The sequence below is a fragment of the Haliaeetus albicilla genome, chromosome 2, assembly GCF_947461875.1.
Source record: "Haliaeetus albicilla chromosome 2, bHalAlb1.1, whole genome shotgun sequence".
Lineage (NCBI taxonomy): Eukaryota > Metazoa > Chordata > Aves > Accipitriformes > Accipitridae > Haliaeetus > Haliaeetus albicilla.
In genome coordinates this window covers 37,453,056-37,475,340 of record NC_091484.1, presented here as the reverse complement: position 1 = coordinate 37,475,340, position 22,285 = coordinate 37,453,056, and the positions used below count along the sequence as shown (strand labels likewise).

The window sequence follows — 22,285 nt, the reverse complement described above, 5'->3', positions numbered from 1 at the left end:
GTCACCTTCTCCTCCACCCTGTAAACTATCTCCAAACAACAACAGAAAACAATGAAGAAAACAAAAAACCCACCCCCAAATCCGTTTTTCCTCTAGTCTGCCCATTCTTTCTTCCCCATATTAGGTGGCAAAAAAGAGCTCATTCTCTAGATTGGCAGACAAGTATAACTGAACAGATAAGAGACATTAGTATATGAACGAGAAGTTACCGTCACTTTGCCTTTTCTGCCTTAACCTCCTAAACTACTACATGCAATGATTGTTCTGAAAGGCAAATGCAGCCCTGGGACGTAGGAATTTAGAAAAAGCACATGCCATGTGTCCTACATTGCCTTAAATAAAGTGTAGGATAAGCACATTTAGTGGGACAAGACAGTAAATTTTGAGTGTAATTAAGCTGTAAAACCTAGGGAGGTTAATTAAGTAATGAAATCCAGGGATGTGGTAGATTTTCTACCACTTACAGTTCAAAACAAAACTACCTCTTCTGAGGAAAATATGCTATACCTTAAAAAATTTATAGGTACAATATGGTAATTACTAGGTAATTCTATGGATAACATGCACTTGACTGTAGTGTGGTATCATATATTGGATCATAATGGCCTCTAGTTGCCTTAGAAAAATAGACAATGAATACATTGTTACCTAAACATTTTGCAATTTTCCCAAAGAAAACTCTGGCTGAGAATACCTCCCACCATGAAAACAAAACGGGAGGGAATTTCAAAATAAACCACTCTCCTGCTGTGTTTAACAAATGGTTTGGCTCTCCTGCCAAGATGAAAATGCACAAAAGTAACAGTTCCCTGTTACCACAGCAAATTTCCATCGACCATTGCATACTGTTAGTGGCATGAACTAAATCTCTCTATCGTATCCTCCCCAAAGCTGGTCATAAGAAAGAGTTCCCAGTAAGCTCACCCAGCGCTAGTCTCACTCCAGTGAGACTAACATGCTTATTCATTTTAAATTCCTAAATGTTTTATCTCCTGGTTTGGACAATTTTCTCTGGACTCCGAAAGCATCACATCACAGAGTTTTGTTATGATGATTCAGTTATAGAATAGCTTGAGGATGGTCAGATTTCCCCATTACAGAAAAACACAACAGTTAATTGCTGCCAAAAGGGAAAAATTTCTTCTTTCTTCCCTCCTTCTCTGCTCCATATAGTGGAATCAAACTCACCTCACAATAAGCCAGTTCAAGGAGCAAACAGAGCCTTCCCCCCATTTTTCATCAACTAGAAACAATCAGTTGTCCATTGGCTCATTTTTCTGAACAAGCTTGCTAGAAAATCAGACAAGTAGTAGTGCAACGAAAACAGCAGAAACATACAGCTAGGAGGATAAGGTTAAAAAAACCCCATACTCTTCAGCAGATATCATTAGATTGTCATTTCATAGTGCAACTAAGCATTCTTAGAATTACATAGCTTCATCTTCTTGTTAAATAGCTAAAAAAATAAAAGCATCATTATTCTTATTTTAGGATTATTAATGCACAATATAGTTGCACACTGAATTTAAATGAAAATTTAGGGATTTTCTTCCTCCACAAGAATACCACTTTTGTGCAAATATGTATGCTTACTATAATTACTTCTGACCAGAAAATTATGTATATTGTTCTAAATATGATTTCACTTACAGTTATATTAAGTTACTACAGCAACAGTTCTGCTTTATTTGGCACAGGTTTGGATACAATCAGCAGTACATTCAGGTCCTGATCTTTACTATTTTCTTTAAAAGCAAGTATCTAACATCTGCCCATGCACGATGACAATTTAACTGAGTTTTACTGGTAATTTTTTTTTAAGAGTCTGAAATTTTTTAGTTGTCTATCCACTGACAAGTTCTATTCCAATACTAAATTTTGATTCTGTTTACCCAGTATCAAAAAGCACATCTATGGATGCTTTGGTAACAAATTAGTATTTTAAGAATCTGTTTTTCCAGCTAAAATTCAGAGACAAGGAAGAAAAAAAAACCCCAAAAACTGACTCTCATGGAAAAAAATTTTTCATATTAAAATTTAAGACAATTTAAGACAGTTTTCCTACAGATTCTTAGAACTGTGATCCTTGGAACCACTAAATGAACCTGTTTGGTCACAGAATGACCAAATCCATTTGATCCACTGTTTCATCAGCTAACTCATACACGAGCCCTCCACTAGTTGAGAAATCAAAAAGTTAGAGGCACTGGCATCAGAACTTTAGGTTATCAGCATCTGGCAGCACCTCTTTATACCTCAGTGTTTCCCATATCCCTGCCCCTTTTAATGCTTTACTGCATCACCAGTTTGAGTGCTGTTAAAGTATTCTAGACTCTCAGCACATTTACATTTTGCAGTTGCAAAGATTACTTTGAAAGGGAACAACACAACCTGATAGATCCTTCTGACGAACAAAATCTTTGAAACCCATCCAGGCTGTATGTCAAATATCACATTCCTAGAACAGCACTGTGGTCTTTCCTTCCAGATCCTACAGGTTCTATGGCCAGCTGAACCCATATTGTACCGCAAGGTATTTTTACTCTGCTGAACCATCTTCAGATTAATGAAAGAACTGTAGAAAAAGCTTCAGGCATGAGTAAGACAACATTCAAGACATTCATGCTGCAAGAGAATACACAGAGAGCAAATCAAACAGGCTAGTTTTTCAGCTCATGTTAACTGGCATAGTAACACAGAACAGGAGTCAAGTTGTGATACACGGGAAGAAGTGAGTGAACCCACACATGAAGATTTTATTCCACGCTAGACCCAAAGCCCAGTCTTTTCTAGTTGGCTTCAGGATTACTAGTCACATTACATTAGTGATAGAGCAGAGCCCAAACATCACTTAAAGGTTACTTATTCAACTGCACTCTTCAATAGGAAGCAACTCTCTACTGTACAACAGATTCAAATTTTTGAACTCTTATGAATGTAACACCTATCAGTATGTTAGGATTGGTATATCTTTATGTTATTTGCATGTCTACCTTGCATTGAAATAGTAAACCACCTTGCCTGTGATCCTTGAGGATTTTGTACTTCTAACATATATGGTGCCCTAAAAAGGAACACAGTATGATTAGTAGCAACCATTAAAAGTCTGGTCACTAGAATCTTCAAAAGAAAAGCAATAGCAACATAATTACTTAACACAAGGTACCACGTAAATGGACATGAATGAGGTTTTTTCTGTTCTTTTTAAAAACTGTACCAAACATGGAACAAACTCTAAAAGTTTACAAATAATGATCACATTGCTTCCTCTCAAATACCACATATTGCTCCACAATATTATATACATCGGCTTTTATATTATTAAAAGTGCCTATGCTAACACAGCCACATTTTCTGGTATTCTATATTTTCAAAATCTATTCTTTTCTGCCACGTTAAGGTAAATATGAATCCAGTGCTCTTTTAAAAAGTAGCTTAATTGCTCAACTCCTACATGCAGCATCTATTGCTCCTCTAGAGATTTTACAAATCTTGAAATGTTTTACAAGTCTCAAATATACTACATATTCTAGTCTCAATCCTGTAGTAAAATCCATGAGAAAGGAACACAGGTCTGGTGTTCCAGACATTTACAGCAATTCAGAAGGATGAAAACAGAGGCAGCAACAAGTCAAAAAAGCCTGAGCACTGTTCCAAAACTCCCCCTTCCTCAGCCACTCATCCTCCCACAACATTCCTCCAGAAGTTATTATGAACAACCTTTCAGGATTGCTCACTAAATATGCTAACAATCTTGAAGATCATCAAAACTATACCCTTTAATTTGCAATTTACGAATTACATCTTGGCAGGCAGAAGAATTAACTCCTCCATAAAAGGCACCATATAAAAGACTGAAAATAATTTCAAATATATTGTGAGATTAATTTTTAAATCATTCAGCATTTTCATCATCTTTCTGTTACCTGACATGTATATCACTCAACTGGCAAAGAAGAAAGTCTACATGGCATATTCTGAAAGATTTAACTAGTACCAGGAAAGGCAGGTTAACATGATACAAGTTCAGGTTTGCTTCCTCTCAAGTATCTGGACTATCTCCCGCCCCCTCCACCGGCAAACTCAGGTAAGGAACTTCCCCCCCTGCAGCTGATTCCTCACATGCTTATACAGCCTCTTATTTGTGAGTTTAAGAAAAACCCTCTCCCAGGTCTGCTTAATAACAAAATAGAGTAACTACCTCACTTCTTGCAACTGCTTTCCTCCAAGCAACTTGCCTCCATTTTACTCCAAGATTGCAACATAATACTTCAAGTTTTCATGACAATACTGTAATACAATAGTGGTGGAAAAGACTTTAAGTTAGGATCACTAAATAGTGTATGATGAAAAACACTACCTCAGCCAACACAGAGCTCAGTGTTGATGCATGGTGGCAATAGCCTGAATGACTGCATGCACTAGAACTCTATATCAGCTGGTCTAAGATGGTGTTATTTTTCCCCAGACACCTTGCCATTCTTATATCTTTATATCATAGTACATAACTCTCAAGGGAATAAAAACAAGACTGAAATGCTCATACACTACTATGCTATCTTTCCTAAAAGGTCTAAATACCCCAGAGCTATGAGAGATTCGACAGTTGCTTTCCAATATCTCCAGTGAAGCTCACACTACCAATGTCTCACAGGTAAAGATGTTCTGCTTAGGGGATGACCCCAGAATTCTAACTGCTCTTACAGAAACACTACATATCAAGTTACCTAGTTGCAAGAACATTTTTTTTCTTTTTCTCCTACTTTATCTCAGCATCTTTTGATTTATAAGAAAATAACTTTTCCATATTATATTACAGCTCCTGTGATTTTGTCATGACAAGAAAATATTGTTCCTTGCTCTCTCCTTGAAGATTCCTTCACAGTTTGAGAAAGCTGGTGTGTGAGTTTTTGGCACCTAAGGCAGACATTTCTCCAGTTTTTCCACACACCTCTTCTTCTCACAACTGTTCAGTGTCTTAAAGAAGGAACAGAAACAGTCTAACCAGGCCCACTCATTCACTAAAAAGAGTGAAAGAAATCAGTATCTCCTCAAGACACGCAGCTTCCATGAAAGGAAATGTATTGGGTTTGCACGGCAAGGTTTTGGTAGCAGGGGGGGTTACAGGGGTGGCTTCTGTGAGAAGCTGCTGGAAGCTTCTCCTATGTCCGAGAGAGCCAATGCCAGCTGGCTCCAGGATGAACCCGCCACCGGCCAAGGCCAAGCCCATCAGCAACGGTCATAGCGCCTCTGGGAGAACAGTTTTAAGAAGAGGAAAAAAGTTGCAGTGGGCACAGAAACAGCAGCTGGAGACAGGAGTGAGAACATGTGAGAGAAACAACCCTGCAGACACCAAGGTCAGTGAAGAAGTAGGGGGAGGAGATGCTCCAGGCACCGGAGTGGAGATTCCCCTGCAGCCCCTGGTGGGGAAGACCATGGTGAGACGGGCTGTCCCCCTGCAGCCCAGGGAGGTCCATGGTGGAGCAGATATCCACCTGCAGCCCGTGGAGGACCCCACACCGGAGCAGATGGGTGCCTGAAGGAGGCTGTGACCCCGTGGGAAGCCCATGCTGGAGCAGGCTCCTGGCAGGACCTGTGGACCCATGGAGAAAGGAGCCCACGCTGGAGCAGGTTTTCTGGCAGGACTTGTGACCCTGTGGGGGACCCATGCTGGAGCAGTCTGTGCTCCTGAAGGACTGCACACTGTGGAAAGGACCCATGCTGGAGCAGTTCGTGAAGAACTGCAGCCCGGGGGAAGGACCCATGTTGGAGAATTTCATGAAGGACTGTCTCCTGTGGGAGGGACCCCGTGCTGGAGCAGGGGAAGAGTGTGATGAGTCCTGCCCCTGAAGAGGATGAAGCAGCAGAGATAACATGTGATGAACTGACCCCAAGCCCCATTCCCCATCCCCCTGTGCCGCTGTAGGGGCTAGGTAGAGAATCTGGGAGTGAAGTTGTGCCCGGGAAGAAGGGAAGGGTTGGAGGGAAGGTGTTCCGAGATTTGGTTTTATTTCTCATTACCCTACTCTGATTGATTGGCAATAAATTAAGTTAATTTTCCCCAAGTTGAGTCTGTTTTGCCCGTGACAGTAATTGGTTGAGTGATCCCTCCCTGTCCTTATCTCAACCCACAAGCCCTTTGTTATATTTTCTCTCCCCTGTCCAGCTAAGGGTGGAGTGATAGAATGACTTTGGTGGGCACCTGGTATCCAGCCAGGGTCAACCCATCACAGGAAGACTGCTTAATATCTCAATTGCAATTCTACCTCACAAATCAGGAAAAACACACATAGTAGGTTAAGCAATCTAATTCTCTTTTATGCCCTTTTTTTTCCCTTTAAAGTAGCTTTTTAAATTATGTCCAACAAAGGCAAATATAGATCTGATGTTTAGATCTGAAGCCTTTACAGTAACTTTGCTAATGCCCTTTTTTCTTACTTGCTGAAAAAAACTAGAAATTCTTAGATGTGTATAGTGTAACAAATACACGGATTTATCATTATAACAAAACAAAAAATTAAAAGTAGTACTTTACTTTCAGTGGCAAACTGTATTTATATGTAAATTGGAATTGCATCAAGACACAGACAGCATTTTAAAATAGCTTTATGAAATGAAACTAGATGAGCTGATATCATAGAAAAAGTTTAACAACACACACTTTAAAACATAACTTAAAAGGACTCAGTTCATAAGAGTAAAAGCATTTGCAATCACACTGAAGTTTTAAAATTAGCAGATCTGATCCTCACTTATCAGGGAGGGTAGTAATCTTTCCCTGCTTTTCACATCAGCATTTTGAGTACTCATTGCTGAACTACCAGAGAAAAATGGCAAGGAAACATTTTTTGAACAAAAATTACTATTACTAAGAGCTGGTCTATCACTTTGCTTCTGAGGAACACTTTTCTCCTACATTTATAAAAACAACAAGCATTTGGTATGTTTAATCTTGACAACTCTGTTGGTTGCTAGAACTCAAAATTATACTTTAAATTTTAGTATTTATTTTCAAAGTTCTGTAAAAACATTTTACATGTCTTGACTTAATATTCACTTTAAATTTGGGATATTAGCATAAAAATACGTTCTTCCAAGATACCTGGGTTCCACTACATGTACTTGAGAGGACACCACTAGGTCTCCAAGCATACAATTTTCAAAACAGGCTTCCTCACAGTTATCCACATTTAGAACTGCATATTTTTGCTCAATCTGCTTTTGAAAATTTTCCAACCACCTACATAGTGCAGAATAATATTTACTTTGTGGGTGATTTGCAAGAAATTTACTATTTTAAATGAGGAAAATTAAGGTTTTTTGTTCCAGTTTTCATTTCCACGTTCTCTCTCTATATATACACAATATATATATAAAACCTACTCCCAGGGATGGAATCATTCATATCCATCAGCTATGAATCACATGTGCTGCTTTTAATGAACTGAAATATAAACATGCATTTGATGACTGCTTTTGCACATTGACACACAAGACAGTTTACATGCAAGGTAAAAATCTACTTCTGGAAAATAAAGTCTAGGAAAATAAAATACTAGATTTAAATGATAATTTTTTTCAAACCTAAACTGCCTACTTTAGACTACTTATATGCACTTTTATTTGGAGAGGTTACTTTATCTGTCCAAATGAAGTAATTCCTTATTTACTCTTTAATACAGCACGGGTAGCTTAGAAATTAAATGTATACACACACAAATCTAGACAGATAGAACATTAACAGAGGACACATGCTTGAACATACACCTTCCCCACCAAACATCTAAAGTATTCCCCCCATGTATTTTTTTAAGTCAGTTTGCCCCCCACCCCCACGATGCAATGAACTCTTGGAAGGAATGTGTAATTTATTTCCCCACTTCTAGGTATTCAGCATTCTTTCACCTACACTAGAACAAGTTTTCCTCCCAGCTCAGAATACACGGGGTGAAGATGCATGTTACTAAGCTGCAAGTCTGGCTCAGTTGCAGTCAAAGAGGTAGCCTCAATCTTGTCCCATCACGAAGCCTCTACTTAATACCACCTCCATCACTTCTTTGACCCTGCATTATTCAGCTCTCTAACAAGGAGAAGACTGGACCAGTAAGAAGACAACAAAAGTATTTCACTGGATGGTGGTATGGAGGACAGAGGATAAGAGGTAACAACTTTATTTTAGCAGGCAAGCCACAACATCTAACAAATCCCTCTTCAGATCGGTTATGTCGACTCACCAAATTAAGCAACAAACATTTCCCTCTAGTGCTAGAATATTCAGGAAAGCCATCGCATCTCTTTGCAACACTGCTTCCTTAAGGACACCTGAATCAGAAACTCAACAAGAACAAAAGCAAATGCTGCTTCCCTTCAACTGTTGATATACTACCTAGCTCCAAAGCCTACAAAATACATTATGATTAATAGAAGTAAACAGTAACATATTGGGGCACCTATTTCAGGTCTGACCTTCCTTCCACTGTATAACGGGGGGGGGCAGGAGGGGAGGGCCCACAGGGCACCCCCCACCCCAGTTCTCTGGCCAACATAACAGCAAAAAAAAAAAAAAGATAGATGCTTATAGAAAGCAAGAGAGGAGCACTGAAATAACACTTGGCAACAACATAAGACTCCCCCCCCTTCTCTCCCCTCTGCAGACACAATATAGCATAGGAAAGATAAGACAGCAACCAACAGTATATGTAACAACTGTTACATATATGGTAACTGTGTTCTAGGGCTAGCTTCAGCCAGTGACAAAACAGAAGGCCTGATCCAGATAAAGAAATGGAAAGAACAGAGAGCTTATTCTGAGGTTTAACTTGGGTCTAGACAGGCAACTAAACAGGTCTAGAGGATTCAGGGGTAGGAACTTCAACCACCTACCCCTGCTTTTGAAACTAGTAAAGTGGTAATAAACAGTAATAAAAAGAACTAAGAAGAATTATTTATACTTGGTTCACCTCTAGGACAGTATGCTTATCTCTTAAAAAGTGAAGATTTGATTAGTATTTGGTCATATAACTAGTCATATTTGCTTAACTGTTTGTACTTCAGGCAGGCAGAATCCTGCCAGCTTATAGAAATACTCATGATAGAGCAGTAACATACAACAATTCCTGGGCACCTTGTCATATCCCAACACTCTTCCTCCAAGCGCTATACTGGCAGAGGGGAACTTCCATCTTGCTCCTGCCCAAAAGCCCCTGCTCCCAAATCAGAGTAATCATTGAAGCTTAGTATACAGCAATGGTGGGCAGATCCTTGGTGCAGGAGAGACCCAGTTCAGATTTCAAATGCAAAAAACTTACCCATAAAGTTAGAAACCACCTAGTGCAGAATCCATAACAAGTGAATTATGGCTTCTCACTGGAAATTATCAGACATATTCAAAAGAAAGATTTGTTTTAATCCTCTTGAAACAAATTATTAAAAGCCAAGTCAAACTGAAAGCTATTCCTTTACTAGAGTTAAGAGTATTTGTTTTCAAATGAAACTATAAAAGGAAAGACAAGGTCCCTTTAACAGAAGGATGGGGGGGCTTCATTTGTTGGGGGGGGGGTGTCATTTTGTTTTGAGTCTCCTGTCTTATCTCCTCTGTTATATATATATTATTTTTGTTTAAAAAAATGACAACATTAAGTTAAAAGTTATTGTTGAGGTAAAGTTTGAAACTGTTGAGAAGTGCTAATAGCTGAATTTACATTATTTGAAAGGTTGCTATCTTTTCACTTAGCAATATACAGCTACAGTATTTATTCAAACCAAGTATGAAACAGTATAAACCAAATATATACATTATTTCCATCTACTAATAATATGCTTTATTTCCATTCTGCTCCATTCAAGGAGCACACAGATCTGACAGTAATTTTTTTAAAGAAAATATTAAGAAATATTAAGAAAATTTTTAGAATATTAAGAAAATTAACACTCAGCATATATTCACTTTAAGCTTGCATTTCCTAGAACTGAAACCTATCCCTTTCATGAAGAGCAGGAAAATGGAAGTGGTGTTCGAAGTCTTAAATTATTATCAGGAGTCTCAGCTTTCATTTATCAGGCTCATGTAGCTCTTGGGGTCGAGGAGAAAGCCTTGAAAACATTGACAGAAGTAAGTGATGAAGTATTGCTTGTTTGAAACACTCTTCCATAGCTTTGTGGGCATTACCATTGTATCAGAATAAACACACTTTGGTGTTACTTGCAATGACTTCACTTTCACTATAAAAGGCTTATTTATAAAAGAAAAGTACTATTACTGTACTATTATGACAGTTCATTTTCTGTAGTCCCTAACCACACAGAAAGGCTGAAGATAAGAATTACTTCTTTTGTTCAAAGTTTTTCTAGCATTAGAAAATGCCTTTATGTTTCACCAATGAAAACCCCTCTAGTTACAAATCCATGCTTTTGTAACTAACTCTCAATAAAACTTAACACTTTCATGGGTGACCCCTGGAAATCATCCACCAAAAGTAACTAATATCATTCTGTTGGTCAAAACTCCACCTTCTGCCAACTAGCAGAGTGGGGAGCTGCAAGTCAATTCAAAAGTGATCAGCAACCAGACGAAAAAAGAAAAAGGTTCTCAAAAAATAACTAGTACATTTGATAAATCAGAGGTTATCTTGGTTTATTTTCAGTTATATAATGCTAAATGATTTTTCCCAATAAACAATTTCAACTGATACACTGTCATGTGTCCCCATCACTGGTAATTTTGCCTACTTAACAGCTAACCATTGCTAGTTACATTACTTAATGTTCTGTAGCTGAAAACACAGATGACTTGTTGTTTGTTTCCATTAACATTTAGTTCATCTTGCTTTTAAAAAAGTAGAAGTAGGTATCACCTGATGCTCATATGTTGTTCTCATAATGAAACTCACTCTAAGGTAAATTCTCTACCACATGAAGTACCCTTCCTTTTTCATAACTGCATGTAATTCTTTCCTAGTTAGTTGAAACGACGAACAAGTATGCTGTTGAAATCACAACCAAAGCTAAAGTTACATGTACAATTCTACTAAAATGTAAGCACCTTGTATATAGGATTTGCTGGTTTGAAACATAAATTAACATTCCACCGAGTTTTAAATGTTTCCTCATCTTTGGAACTAGACTTCTGTTACCCTTCAATTGTTTAACTCATGGTCTTATTAAGAAACCACTAACAATACAAAATACATTACTCAGTAAGCATCCTAGTGGTTTCAACACACTAGTAGAAAGCCTAAAAAAAAAAATCAAGGTAGTTTCAAAAGAACTTACAACCAAATAGCAAGTAGTCACATATACAGCAGATATATGGCAAGCAGATTAAAATCAGATGGTTGAAACTATTACTGTCCCCAGATCTGTACCTCTCATCCTCAAGGCCAGCATATGGTATTTACTCATGAACCATAGCCAGAATCAACATTTTTTTCAGCCTGGCACACTAAACCAATCGCTAGCCACTGCCCCATCCATTTCAGTGCCACAACAATACTGCTTTTTTGTATGCCAGTGTTCTACAACCGACATTGAACAGGTTTGGCTTTAGGAACTGGCTCAGAAGTCCGATCTTTAGCATTTAAAATGCAAGTGAGAGAAAGAGACAACATCCTACTGTTTTCTGGGAAAAAGTGAACACGGTTTTAACTAAAATCTAATTATTTTCCTACAACTACTCTGAGTTGACAAAAACACTTTAATTTTTACTGCTTTTAGAGAAGGAAAAGTTTGATTACTTCCAGTTGTAGGAAACTGTTGACTCACCATAATTTCATCCCCATTACATTTAAGAACATGTTTCATTAAAAATGCCTACACGGTGATTTTCACACTTCATTCTGCAGTTTTCTATATGAGCTGTAAAACTTTCAATTACTTGGTCCAACCTAGCCGGTAAAAATCTTAATTCTGAAGAGCTATCCAACAACCACAGGTGATCAAGATCACATAGTACTGCAGGAAGGAAAGGAGAATAATATTAGCTTCCCTACTTAGGCTGTTCCCATATCTAAACTGTCTAATTTCAAATGGCACACCCAGAAACTTGCTCATTTTTTATATACCTTTCCATGTTGCCAGCTTCTTAAAATGAAAAAGAGAATTACCATCACCAAATGCAGTAATTAGAGCCACAGAAATAGTCCACCATCAGAATACACAGAATTTGTTCACCCCAATAGTGCTATTCACATTCTTTTCCAACAGCTCAAAGATGCAGAAAGACATAACAGAAGAACAAGTCTGATATTCTCTTCAACAAGACTTCTTGAAAAGTTCCTAACTCTGTAAAGCATATGCATCTGATTAAAGACGCAGCCACCTCACCACCTATCCATCAAGATATACTGTCTTCTGCTTAAACATTAAAGAAGCTACCCTCTTTTCAACCCTACACTGAGAAAGAGAACAGCAGAGAAGTTATTGATTGGCTGAACCAGACCCCTTCAGGTCATCTTTGCTCCTCCTTCCTCAGGTCTTACCAAAACCACAGAGCATCCCCTATTACTACAGACAAGAAGAGCATCCCTCTGCACTGTGAGTCAAGGCCAATACTGTCAAAGGACTTTAAAACGGCTCAAAACGATTCACCAGTTCTAGAGTCAGTTGTCACCTGCACCCTCTCAAATCTTATTACTTCTGACCAATCCATGAAAAGCAATAAAAAAAAACAAAACCCAAACTTATTGGCCCTGTTAGAGTTACAACTTTTGGAAGATAATGAAGTTCAATTCCAAGACACAATAGCAAGCACAAACCTCCAGCCCCCGAATGTCTCTGAAAGCCTCCTCTTTAGCCATCTCTGAAACTTAAGAACTTCAGGTATTGTCTTTTTCAGACAGCTGGGAAAGAAGCTGGGATGAACACGTAGTCCCTTTAGTAGCCCGCAAAGACTTTGCTCTAGCATCAAGAGGCTGTAACTGCAACTTCCACGGGACGACAGCCAGCCCACATCTCATTTCGGAGGTCGGTAACTTCAAAACAGCCCTAGTGAACCACCCACTCCCCGCAAGGCAGGAGGCTCTTTCCTACCTGCTCGCTCACAGACTAACCTTTTCCCTACAGACCCGAGCACCCCGACGAGCCCCACACGGCTGCAGGCTGCCCTCCTGTAACGCCCACCCCAGTCGCAAGCCCGGGCTGTCTTCTCCCTCTACCTCCACTCCCTGCGCCCCGGACCCCTCCACCGAGCGGCTCTACAGCGCTTCCCCTTTCACGCCAGCCGTCAGTTTCTTCCTCCTTTAAAAGCCGAGCCGCGCTCTTTCCACACATACCAGGGACGCAGAAAGAAATAACAGCAAATAATAATTAAAAAAAAAAAAGCAAACCCCACAAACAACAAAACACAGCCCCACAACTTACCACCCAAGTCAGTCCCCCGCTGCCGCCGCCGCCGCCACCGCCGCCGCCTCCGGACTTTGCCATTTTCTGCCCGTTTCTCCTCAGCCGAAGTGAGGGCGCAAGGAGGCAACCGAGAGGGCCGGCACCGACACCGAGCCTCGCAGCACGGCGCGGCGCGGCGCGCCCGCCCTTCGCGCTTCGCCCCGGCCCCTCAGGCGCCGCGCGGGCCCGGGAGCCCCCACAGCCCCTCGCCCGCCCTCACACACACACACACAGGCACCCCGACGCCGAGAGCTCCCCACCCGCTTCGGCCCGGCTTCTAGTTCATGCTGGGGAGCGCAGCTGAGGCGAAGGAAAATAATCCGCCGGGGTGGGCGAGGGCTCCCGTGGCCGCCCGCAGCCCCGCGATGGAAGGAAAGCGCCCGGCGGAGAAGGGCCGAGGAAGGAAGGGAGGAAGGAAGGAAGGGCAGCCAAGGGGCCGCGCCGCCCGCACAAAAGCGCCTTTCCGCCGCCCGCGCTCAAACTCGAGGCCGGGAGGCAGCGAGCGAGCGGGCGGGCCCAGCCGGGCCTGCGGCTCTCGCTAGTTTAAAGGGACTGCCGGTCCCTTCACCTCACGACGGCGGCGGCGGCGGCAACAACAGCCGCCGCTACCACCACCACCGCCGCCGTAGCGCTGCCTGCCTCCCTCCCCTCCTTCTCCGCCTCACCCCCAGGCCCTCCCCCCCGCAGCCACAAAGGCCCGGAAAACAGATTAATAATAAAATCGCCCCCTCGTCCCCTCCCCCGCCCGCGCCTGCCTTCCCTCCCCGCGCGCGCGCGCACCCGCACGCCAGTGCCCGCGCAGCCCCCGCCCCCCCCTCACACGCAGGCACGCACGCACACGCCGCCCGCCGACACCCGGAGCTGGCCCAGCCCTCCTTCCCCTCCTCTTTCCGCCCCGTCCCGGTGCCCGGTGCCGCTCCCCCGCCTCCTCCCCACCCCCTGGACGGCTACCGCCGGGGCCCCGCGCTCAGACAATAAGCGCGCTGGCACCGTCCGGCATCCGCGTCGCGGCCGCCTCCGAACGCGGCCGGCCCGGGCTGGGCTGGGCTGGGCTGGGCTGCCCTCTCCTCCCCCCCCCCCCACCCGCGCCCTGTCCCCGAGCCGACCCGCCAATCACGCGCCGGAGGCGGGCAGGCTGCGAGGGGCGCCGGCCAATCGGGGAAGCGGAAGGAGCGGCGGCGGCCGCATGAGACGTCACTGCGGGTGGCAACAGGGAGGGAGCGCTGCCGCCGCGCGGGGGCGCTGCCGCGCGCCGCGGGGGAGGGGCGGCGCGAGGGGAGGCGTAACGGTCGGCGCGAGGAAGGGACGGGGAAGGAATAACCGACCTACCGGGTCAGCGGCCCTCCCCGGGCTGACCTTCCCACCCTGCGGGCGAAGGAGGGGAGGCCTCGCTCTACCCGCGAGGAACGTGTCCCCACAGGGGAGCGTTTTGGGAGGGGAGCGCTGGGGGGTTGGCGGGGCACGGCTGCCCCTTGCGCCTGGTCTGCGAGGTGGATGCGGCGATACGCGGGCGGAGAAGTGCCGGTGCAGCAGGTGGGACAGGCGCTTGGGGGTACGGTGGTCAGCTACCCCTTCGCCCCCCTTTCCAGCAGCTCCGTGACTGATCCCTGCCGCCGCCACTGCTACCGCTGCGCCCTGCGGCGGTTGGAACAGGACGAAAGTCCTGCTGCTCCAGGCAGGAGAGTGTTTATAAACCACTGCCCTCTTCTGGACCGTGGTAGTCAGCCTGAGGAGCTCTTTATCTCAGAGATCTCGCAGAACTGCGCTCTGCTGCTATTATGAGTGCTTTTGAGCATCACCGTGCTAAGTCTTCTTCCAGTCAGTGACACGTTGCCTTGTTATAGGGTCAGACAATAAAGCACCCTGTTCTGTGCACAGTACACAGCCCTGTTCTAAAATGTTTGCCGTTTTGAAAAAAACATCCTGTGGTGTAACTTGGCAGCTACTTCCTAGGCCTAAATGGTATGTGTATGAACCCTAAAATTCAAGTTATTTTAGGTATGAGCATGAAAAATACTTACAGTTTAAGGTATTTCCCACCGAAAGTAAAATATAACCATAAATATTATGGTCATAGATTTTTGACAAGCTTAAAAAAATGTTTCACGACATGCAGCTTCTCAATTAGTAATTTTCATTTTGCCGTGTGAAATGCAAAAGACCTGCCTAGTCCAGCCTGTTCCACTCCTTGAATTATTCCCAATGTAATGTCATAAAAGGAGGGATGAGTAGGAGCACTGCATCCGAGTCAGTAGACAAATTGGTAGCTGATGAGAATAATTTCAACTGAATAGTAATAATTTAAAGGTTTTTCCTTTTGCAAAATGCTTTTCCTAAGAAGTAAGGAGATTGGAAATGGAGCAGCTGCCTTTGAGGAGTCAGTTGTAATGTTCAATTATGCCTCAAGGGAAGGATCAGAAGAATTTCTAGTAAATATTGCTTATTTAGCATAATTTTACTCTGCCAGTTTCTAAGGAACCTATTAAACTAATATCTAAGCACTGCACAGGGATTACAGAAAATAATGGCATCTGCCTAGAAGGGACAGTAAGTTATCCGTTCCAGCCCAGTTTTATTGCACCCGCATGTACCTCTGAGCTGTAGGCTGTGTTTTCTTCTACTTTGGGCAAGATAAGAAAGAGTGTTTCTTGCAGAACAAGAATAAGGTAACACTTGCAGGGCTCTGCCTAGTGCTTCAGAGTTTTGGTCTTGCTGATTAGAACAGGTTTTTTTCTCCAACTCTACAATTTATAAGTAGGACCTGTTAAAATGAAACACGTATAGCGAACCAGGACTGCTGCAACGAATATCGGGAGGACCAGAGACAACAGCATGAGTGCATCTGCTCAAAGCCTTTTGCACTGGTAGAGAACCATTAATATATACTGCAGAAATAGAACAAGTCACAAACATTAGTGTACTACATTCTCATTAGCTCCAGCTGTTTAGTAAATAGGCTGTTCTTAGTGTGGGAAGTGTGCCTTTTGCAATCATTTATCCTGAGCCAAGTAGTAGATAGTGATCTAGCTTGAAGACAGCCAATTCTGTATACATTAGAGAAAGACAGAGGGAGTTTCTTTCTTCTTGGCAGATGCTGGTCTTTGAATGTGCACGGTCAGACATGTTCAGTCTATGTGTCATAATGCAGTAAATATAGGAGGAAAGCCTGACGCTCCTCCCAGCATTTTCTTTAGTCTTCTTTGAAACTACCTTGTCCATGTTGCTTTTTATTTAATTCTCATCCCATACAACACTACCTGCGCAGCATGTTACTGGCTTATTGTTTATATTGGTTTCATCCTTAATACTTATCTGTGTATGTTGAGTGGTTGCATTCCTAGCCATGTTGGATTGTGTGACCAAGTTCTTATGCAACTACAAGCAGCTGCCTCCATGGAGTTCGGAGTTGAAGTGAAACTAGACTGCTCATCACATTTCAAGTGATCCCTGCTAAAACAAACATAGAATTAGGTTTAAGCATGCATCAAATTTAAGCACCGTAACATTTTGATAGGAATGGGATTTCTTTGCTGGATGCCACCTGCCCCAATCATGCACTACCAGTTTATGTCAAATACTTTACACTTATTGTGTGACATTTTAAATTAATAATCCCCTTGAGATAATATACACAAAATTCCTATTTCAGTTCATTGGAAACTTACTTGTTCTCATAGTTGAAGACCATAATATAAATAGAAGTACCTAAAGATTTTCAAAACATTTGTCTACTTAATCCAGTTTCACTAGTGTTTTTAGTAAGCAAAATATTTACTGTAACATTACTTTGTGTTTAATTATTTTAGCAGTAAGACAGCTGTATGTATGATCTTTAAATATTCCTATACTTAGTAGGTACAAACTTCCCATCTACTGTAATTTATTTGCTGCTTCTATTCCAGTTTACTTGCTGTTTAATAAAACCTTTTCTTTCTCTGTGGCTTTTCTGGAATAAGACTTAAAAGGGCATAAAACTTGCCTATTTGTAAAACTATGTACATTTATCTACTCTGAGAACACACTCAGGTACAACCACTTACCTAAATGAGTGATCACAGCTCTCAGTTTTCTGCAAACTACACAGGAAAAAGAGTAATTTGCAATTTCGATCTAAAATATTAATGAAACTAAGTTGATACCCATTACACTATACATTCCACATTGTATATAGTTGTAATAAGGTATAAACAAACTTTGCATATTTTAATATCAAATATTTACATTTGCAAAATGGTAATTTCCATATTCTACTGCATTTTAAAACTTCATCATAATTCATTAACATAATTGTGAAATAACTGATCAAATTATTGAGTAGGATTGTGGTAGTACAATATGACAGTTATAACTATACTTGTATTGCCTTGATTGTGAACAAATTTCAGGCCATGGTTCCAAGGCATTTAAGAAAAGTATACACACTACTGGATCACCTAATGGTATAAGTTTAGCCAGGTCATGCACGTTTACACAACTGTATTTCAAACAACTTTGCTGAATTAGCAAGAGCACACGCTAGTGGCTTTCTGTGGGGGTACACTGTGAACGCACTGCCTGACGCGCTCATCTGAACTGTGCCTAGGACTTACCCACCTGCCTGATGTATCCTTGGCATGTTTTGTCACTAGCTGTTCCTGGGATCGGGTTGTTCCACAACCAGTCTCTTGAAAAACACCAGGTCATTTCCCTCTTAATCCTGAACAATGTGCCGCTTTGTGACAGTCTGGCATAGGGTTTGGACTGGTTAAACCCTGTTTACCCTCCAATTACTCCCCCATAACTAACCGTTAATTGCTGTGCTATTGCCAAGGTGTGGAGAACTTCCCAGCGGTGCAGGCTGTGAGCGCTGCTGACAGGGTGTTGCTGGGGAAGAGGTCCAGCAGAAGCCCCAGGGTGCGCTGTGGGGACCCCAGGGGCCCGTGCCTGGACTGCCCACTGCATGGCTGGGGCCGCTGTACTGACCCACCTGACTTTCTTCTGGACTGCATCATCTCCCCCACTGCAGGAGACGCAGGTTGTGTTAGAGACCATCACACTGACTCGCTTTGCCTCTCTCCTGGACTGCACTGTCTCTTCTGCGGAACAGGGAAGTCATGTCACTTGTTAACATTAAATATTTATCTGTGACTAGAAGTGCTTTAGTATCCAAGTCCATCTAGTCTCCTCGCTGTCAATTCAGTCTTAAACTGTGACACACTTTCACTGAGCGGCATAAATAAAGTTGTTGCTAAGGCAGGGGATGGTCATAGAAGTGAAATACATTTGTATTGAAGTTCCTTGTCTAGGAGAAATCTTCCTTGTGTAGTGACCACATACAGCAAGAGAAGGTGCATGTAGAGATGAAGCAGAGGAGGTTGAGCTGGCCCTGCTGGGAGGAATTCTCAGTAAGAATAAAATGAACATCCATGCTATTAACATCCATTTTTTTTTAAAAGAGTTGGTGGCAGTGGGAAGAGCTGCAAATGCTCAGGGGCAAAGACAACGGAAACAAACGTAGAACAGAGAAGGCGATGTTTTTGGAGATCTGTGCTGAACATACCACAGCATAGAAATGGCCATCAGCAGAGTTCTACAGAGCTGAGAGGCAGATTGCTGCAATCATTTTGAAGCTGGGTATCACCAACTGCATTATAGCATTGTTAACTAGTGTGGAGAATGCAAATAGCCAGCAAGGTTTTGGACATGACACGCCGTTCAGAAAGTGCCTGCCTCCCTTGAGCTCAGGGTGATGAACACAGCAAAGCATACTAGGCTTTCCTCACTGGGGTAGCTTTTCTGTGTGTTAACCACATATCCCCTTTCTTCCTGTCACTCTATCCCAGCTCCTCTGAAAAGGAGTTCTCTCTTTCCAAAGGGGAATATCTTTTTGGCTAAGACATTTAGTTTTGTTCCTAGCAGTTCACCCGAGACTCTTTGGGCAAGAAAATGTGAATGGTGATTGATTTTTAGCCAGTAAGACTCTTCTTGCTCATTGAAGGTCCCCTTTACCAGTGTATTTGTCTAGCCTTCCAGACAGAAATCCATGATGGATCCAGAGTGAGTATCAAGGCTGCTTCCTTATAGCAGAAAGTCAAGTCTACTCATTCCTGGGATGACAAGAAGGTGAAGGAGTTGTTACTATACAAGGCATGTGTGGACACATTGAATCTGTGGGGAAAAGTGATGACTGATATAGCCAACAGAGAAGCCCGCTATTCTGGGAAATGTTTAAAGAGATGGTACCTTGCTCTCTTGAGCTAAAATTCAATCATCTCTGATACATTATCTCTGTTTTGATATATGATTAGTAATTACTGGGGGGAAATAGAAAGGGCAAGCTTTCCTGCATAGCTTCATTTTACCAGTAGTTTTGACTGGAATCGATGATGACTAGGTCAGGATGTGCATTTGCATTTCCTTTCTCAAAATTGAGTTGTGTGATTCTTGTGGTAATCCAAGAAGAGGAAAGTCTCAGGGAAGACCCAAGAGAGGCAGATGGTACAGCCTCCAGTTAGAGCCACTGAGGTAGAGCATGTCATTAACATGCGGCCAGTGCACCCACATAGCTTATGCTGAGGTCTAAGGGAAAAAGAGAAGGAGGCCACAAGTTTTGGAATTTTTTGATAACTGAAGATCTGAGGCAAAGATCAACAAAAAGAGTTGAGCAAACGTTCTGTGAACATCCAACTGGAAGAGGGCTGAAAGAGGCACATGTGAGGACATCAACAAACAATACATCTGAGCACTGAAAGTGGGGAAGACAAAAAGAAGGAACTACCAAAAAGAAAAATCTGGGCTAACTATGAAAGGTCCAGACACAGATGAGCAGAAACACAGACAGTTTGAAGTCACCTGTCTAACAAATTAATGAACAAACCCTCTGAGCAAATCAGTACAGGCAGCTGGAGTTTATACCGGATCAGTGCTTTCAATCACTAGACCATGATGGTTTTGATGTGGTACTAGATGCCTTGAATTATTGTTCTATAGCCCACAGCATAGGAAATGTGCTTACTGTGTGCTTCTGACAATTACAAAGCAGTTTAGAAGGGAAGTTTATATAATAATATCGTATTTGTGAATATTCTTTTCTAGCTGACTTAGGTTGTTTATCTTTCCAGTAACCTGTTTACTAAAAATTCCACTTGCTCAAATGCATTGTTTCAGGTTACCTATGTCAGCACACAATTCTTAGGCTTTTGAGGATAAATTTTTCAGAAGTCTTTGAGAAAGTAATTACAAAAATCAGATGTATACTTGAACAAAAAAAAAAAAAAAAAAGACTTGTACTGCTGAACAGGTAAATGTACACAATACTCAGCCACCTACTTAGTCTTAAACATAAGCATTATCTGAACTTACAACTCCCTAACAATTACTTGTTTCAGATCAGCTATAGAACAATTTCTCAGGTGGCCTAATTTGTAACAGAGCTCAGCAGCAGCAGTTCCTATTTATTTCAATAGGAGTTGTATAATTCAACAGCTCGGAAGATTAGACAAGCAGTGTTTAAAAATGGTCACTGCTAGCTGCTTCATGCACTTTTCTATTTTCATTAGATATTAAGCAAAGAAGATGAGAAATGCATTAAAAATCTTTTGTTATCCCTTTAGATCCGTTAACATATTGGTATTTCTGGGTCTTGAATGTTTCTCTCCAAGATATCACGTAGCTGTCCTCTGTTGTTTGTTTCAATAGTGGTGTTTCTGCTTAGCATTTTATTCTTGCTGTATTTACTAGGAGAAAGGTAAATAAAGTACCAAATGCAACAAATTAAATATGTTTTTATGTTTAGGTGATGGTGTCCTGTTCTATTTTTACCCAACTAACAATGCTTATCTTCTCTTTCCACTACCTATTTATATTGCTCCCATTTACCTGTGTAGATTCTTCATGCTCCTTAGTGCCATCCTGTTTTTCTTAAAGAAAAGTAAGAACACATTACCTCAATTTTTAGTTGAAGTAAGAACATCCAGATCAGTGGTTCTTGTATGCATCTTGCTCACTACGATGTAGCCACTGTTGGTAGAGGTAGCAGAAGTTGCAGTAGCAACAGCTTTCAGTATTGGCCAGGACAATGTGTTTGACTACTCAGGAATTATTTAGGCAGCGCTTTGCTATGGCACACATGTATTAGAATTTGGGAATCTCAGTCTAGGTCATCTTCAGTCCAGCATGGCTTCCAAGAGCATCTCTCCTTTTCTGAGCACTTCGGAAACCTGAATCCTGATCACAGCATTTCTTTCTTAGATTTAGTATTCCTGGCTGTTGCCTGTAAGGAAAGAAAACAATCTTTTGAATTACTTTTAATATATGTGCTTTAATACTTAGTGAATTCATTTTAATGTACCAGAAGAAAGTTTTTCATCTACATGGTGTGTTGAAAGTAACTTGGTTTGATATACATATACCTGTGGGGTTTTTTAACCTAAAGTATACAGAAGCAGTAGTCCTCATTATACATTTATTACTTCATATTATTATACATATTTATACATTTCTTTTTGAAATCTACTGTGAATTTAACTGTGAATAGTAAAGAAAACTGTTCTTAGTTGATGCAGTTCTTTTAGAATATTCCTGCATTTCTTGCAAACTATGAAGCAAAGAATCTTAAAAAATGATACTGAGTTTTACCTTACTGACAGACCCAAGTATGAAAAAAGCCAGCATATCTATTTTTGCAACAAAACCATTAACTGTTATGCAATAATCATCCCCCACATTCTTTTAAAACTAACTTTGCAAAGAACAACTTAGTGATACACAGTGTTCCTGTATAACAGCTAGAGAGAATACATTTTCTGGTACTGTGTCTCATAGTAAGCTCATGCCGAAGTTGTTACCATTCTGCGATAGAATTGTTGTAATCACAACTCACCTTCTTTTTTAGTTAGTCGGTTTTTACTGAGCTTTTTTTATTCCACAT

The 22,285-nt window shown here is 41.6% G+C and overlaps 1 protein-coding gene and 1 long non-coding RNA gene across 3 annotated transcripts in view; both read right to left on the bottom strand.

Annotated features, from left to right (window-relative positions):
* TOP2B (DNA topoisomerase II beta) overlaps positions 1-14,041 on the bottom strand; it is a 70,874-nt gene extending 56,833 nt beyond the window's left edge. For both annotated transcript variants that reach the window (XM_069771293.1, XM_069771303.1), the window contains exon 1: positions 13,357-14,041. In XM_069771293.1, the coding sequence (XP_069627394.1) occupies positions 13,357-13,419 (63 nt within the window). In that variant the 5' untranslated portion in view covers positions 13,420-14,041. The remainder of the gene's footprint in view (positions 1-13,356) is intronic.
* A 2,169-nt stretch (positions 14,042-16,210) lies between these two features.
* LOC104324436 (uncharacterized) lies at positions 16,211-21,804 on the bottom strand. Its single transcript, XR_719276.2, has 2 exons — positions 17,418-21,804; positions 16,211-16,824 (listed from the first exon to the last, which is right to left on the bottom strand). It is a non-coding gene; the product is annotated as an uncharacterized lncRNA (long non-coding RNA).
* Between the last annotated feature and the right edge of the window lie 481 nt (positions 21,805-22,285).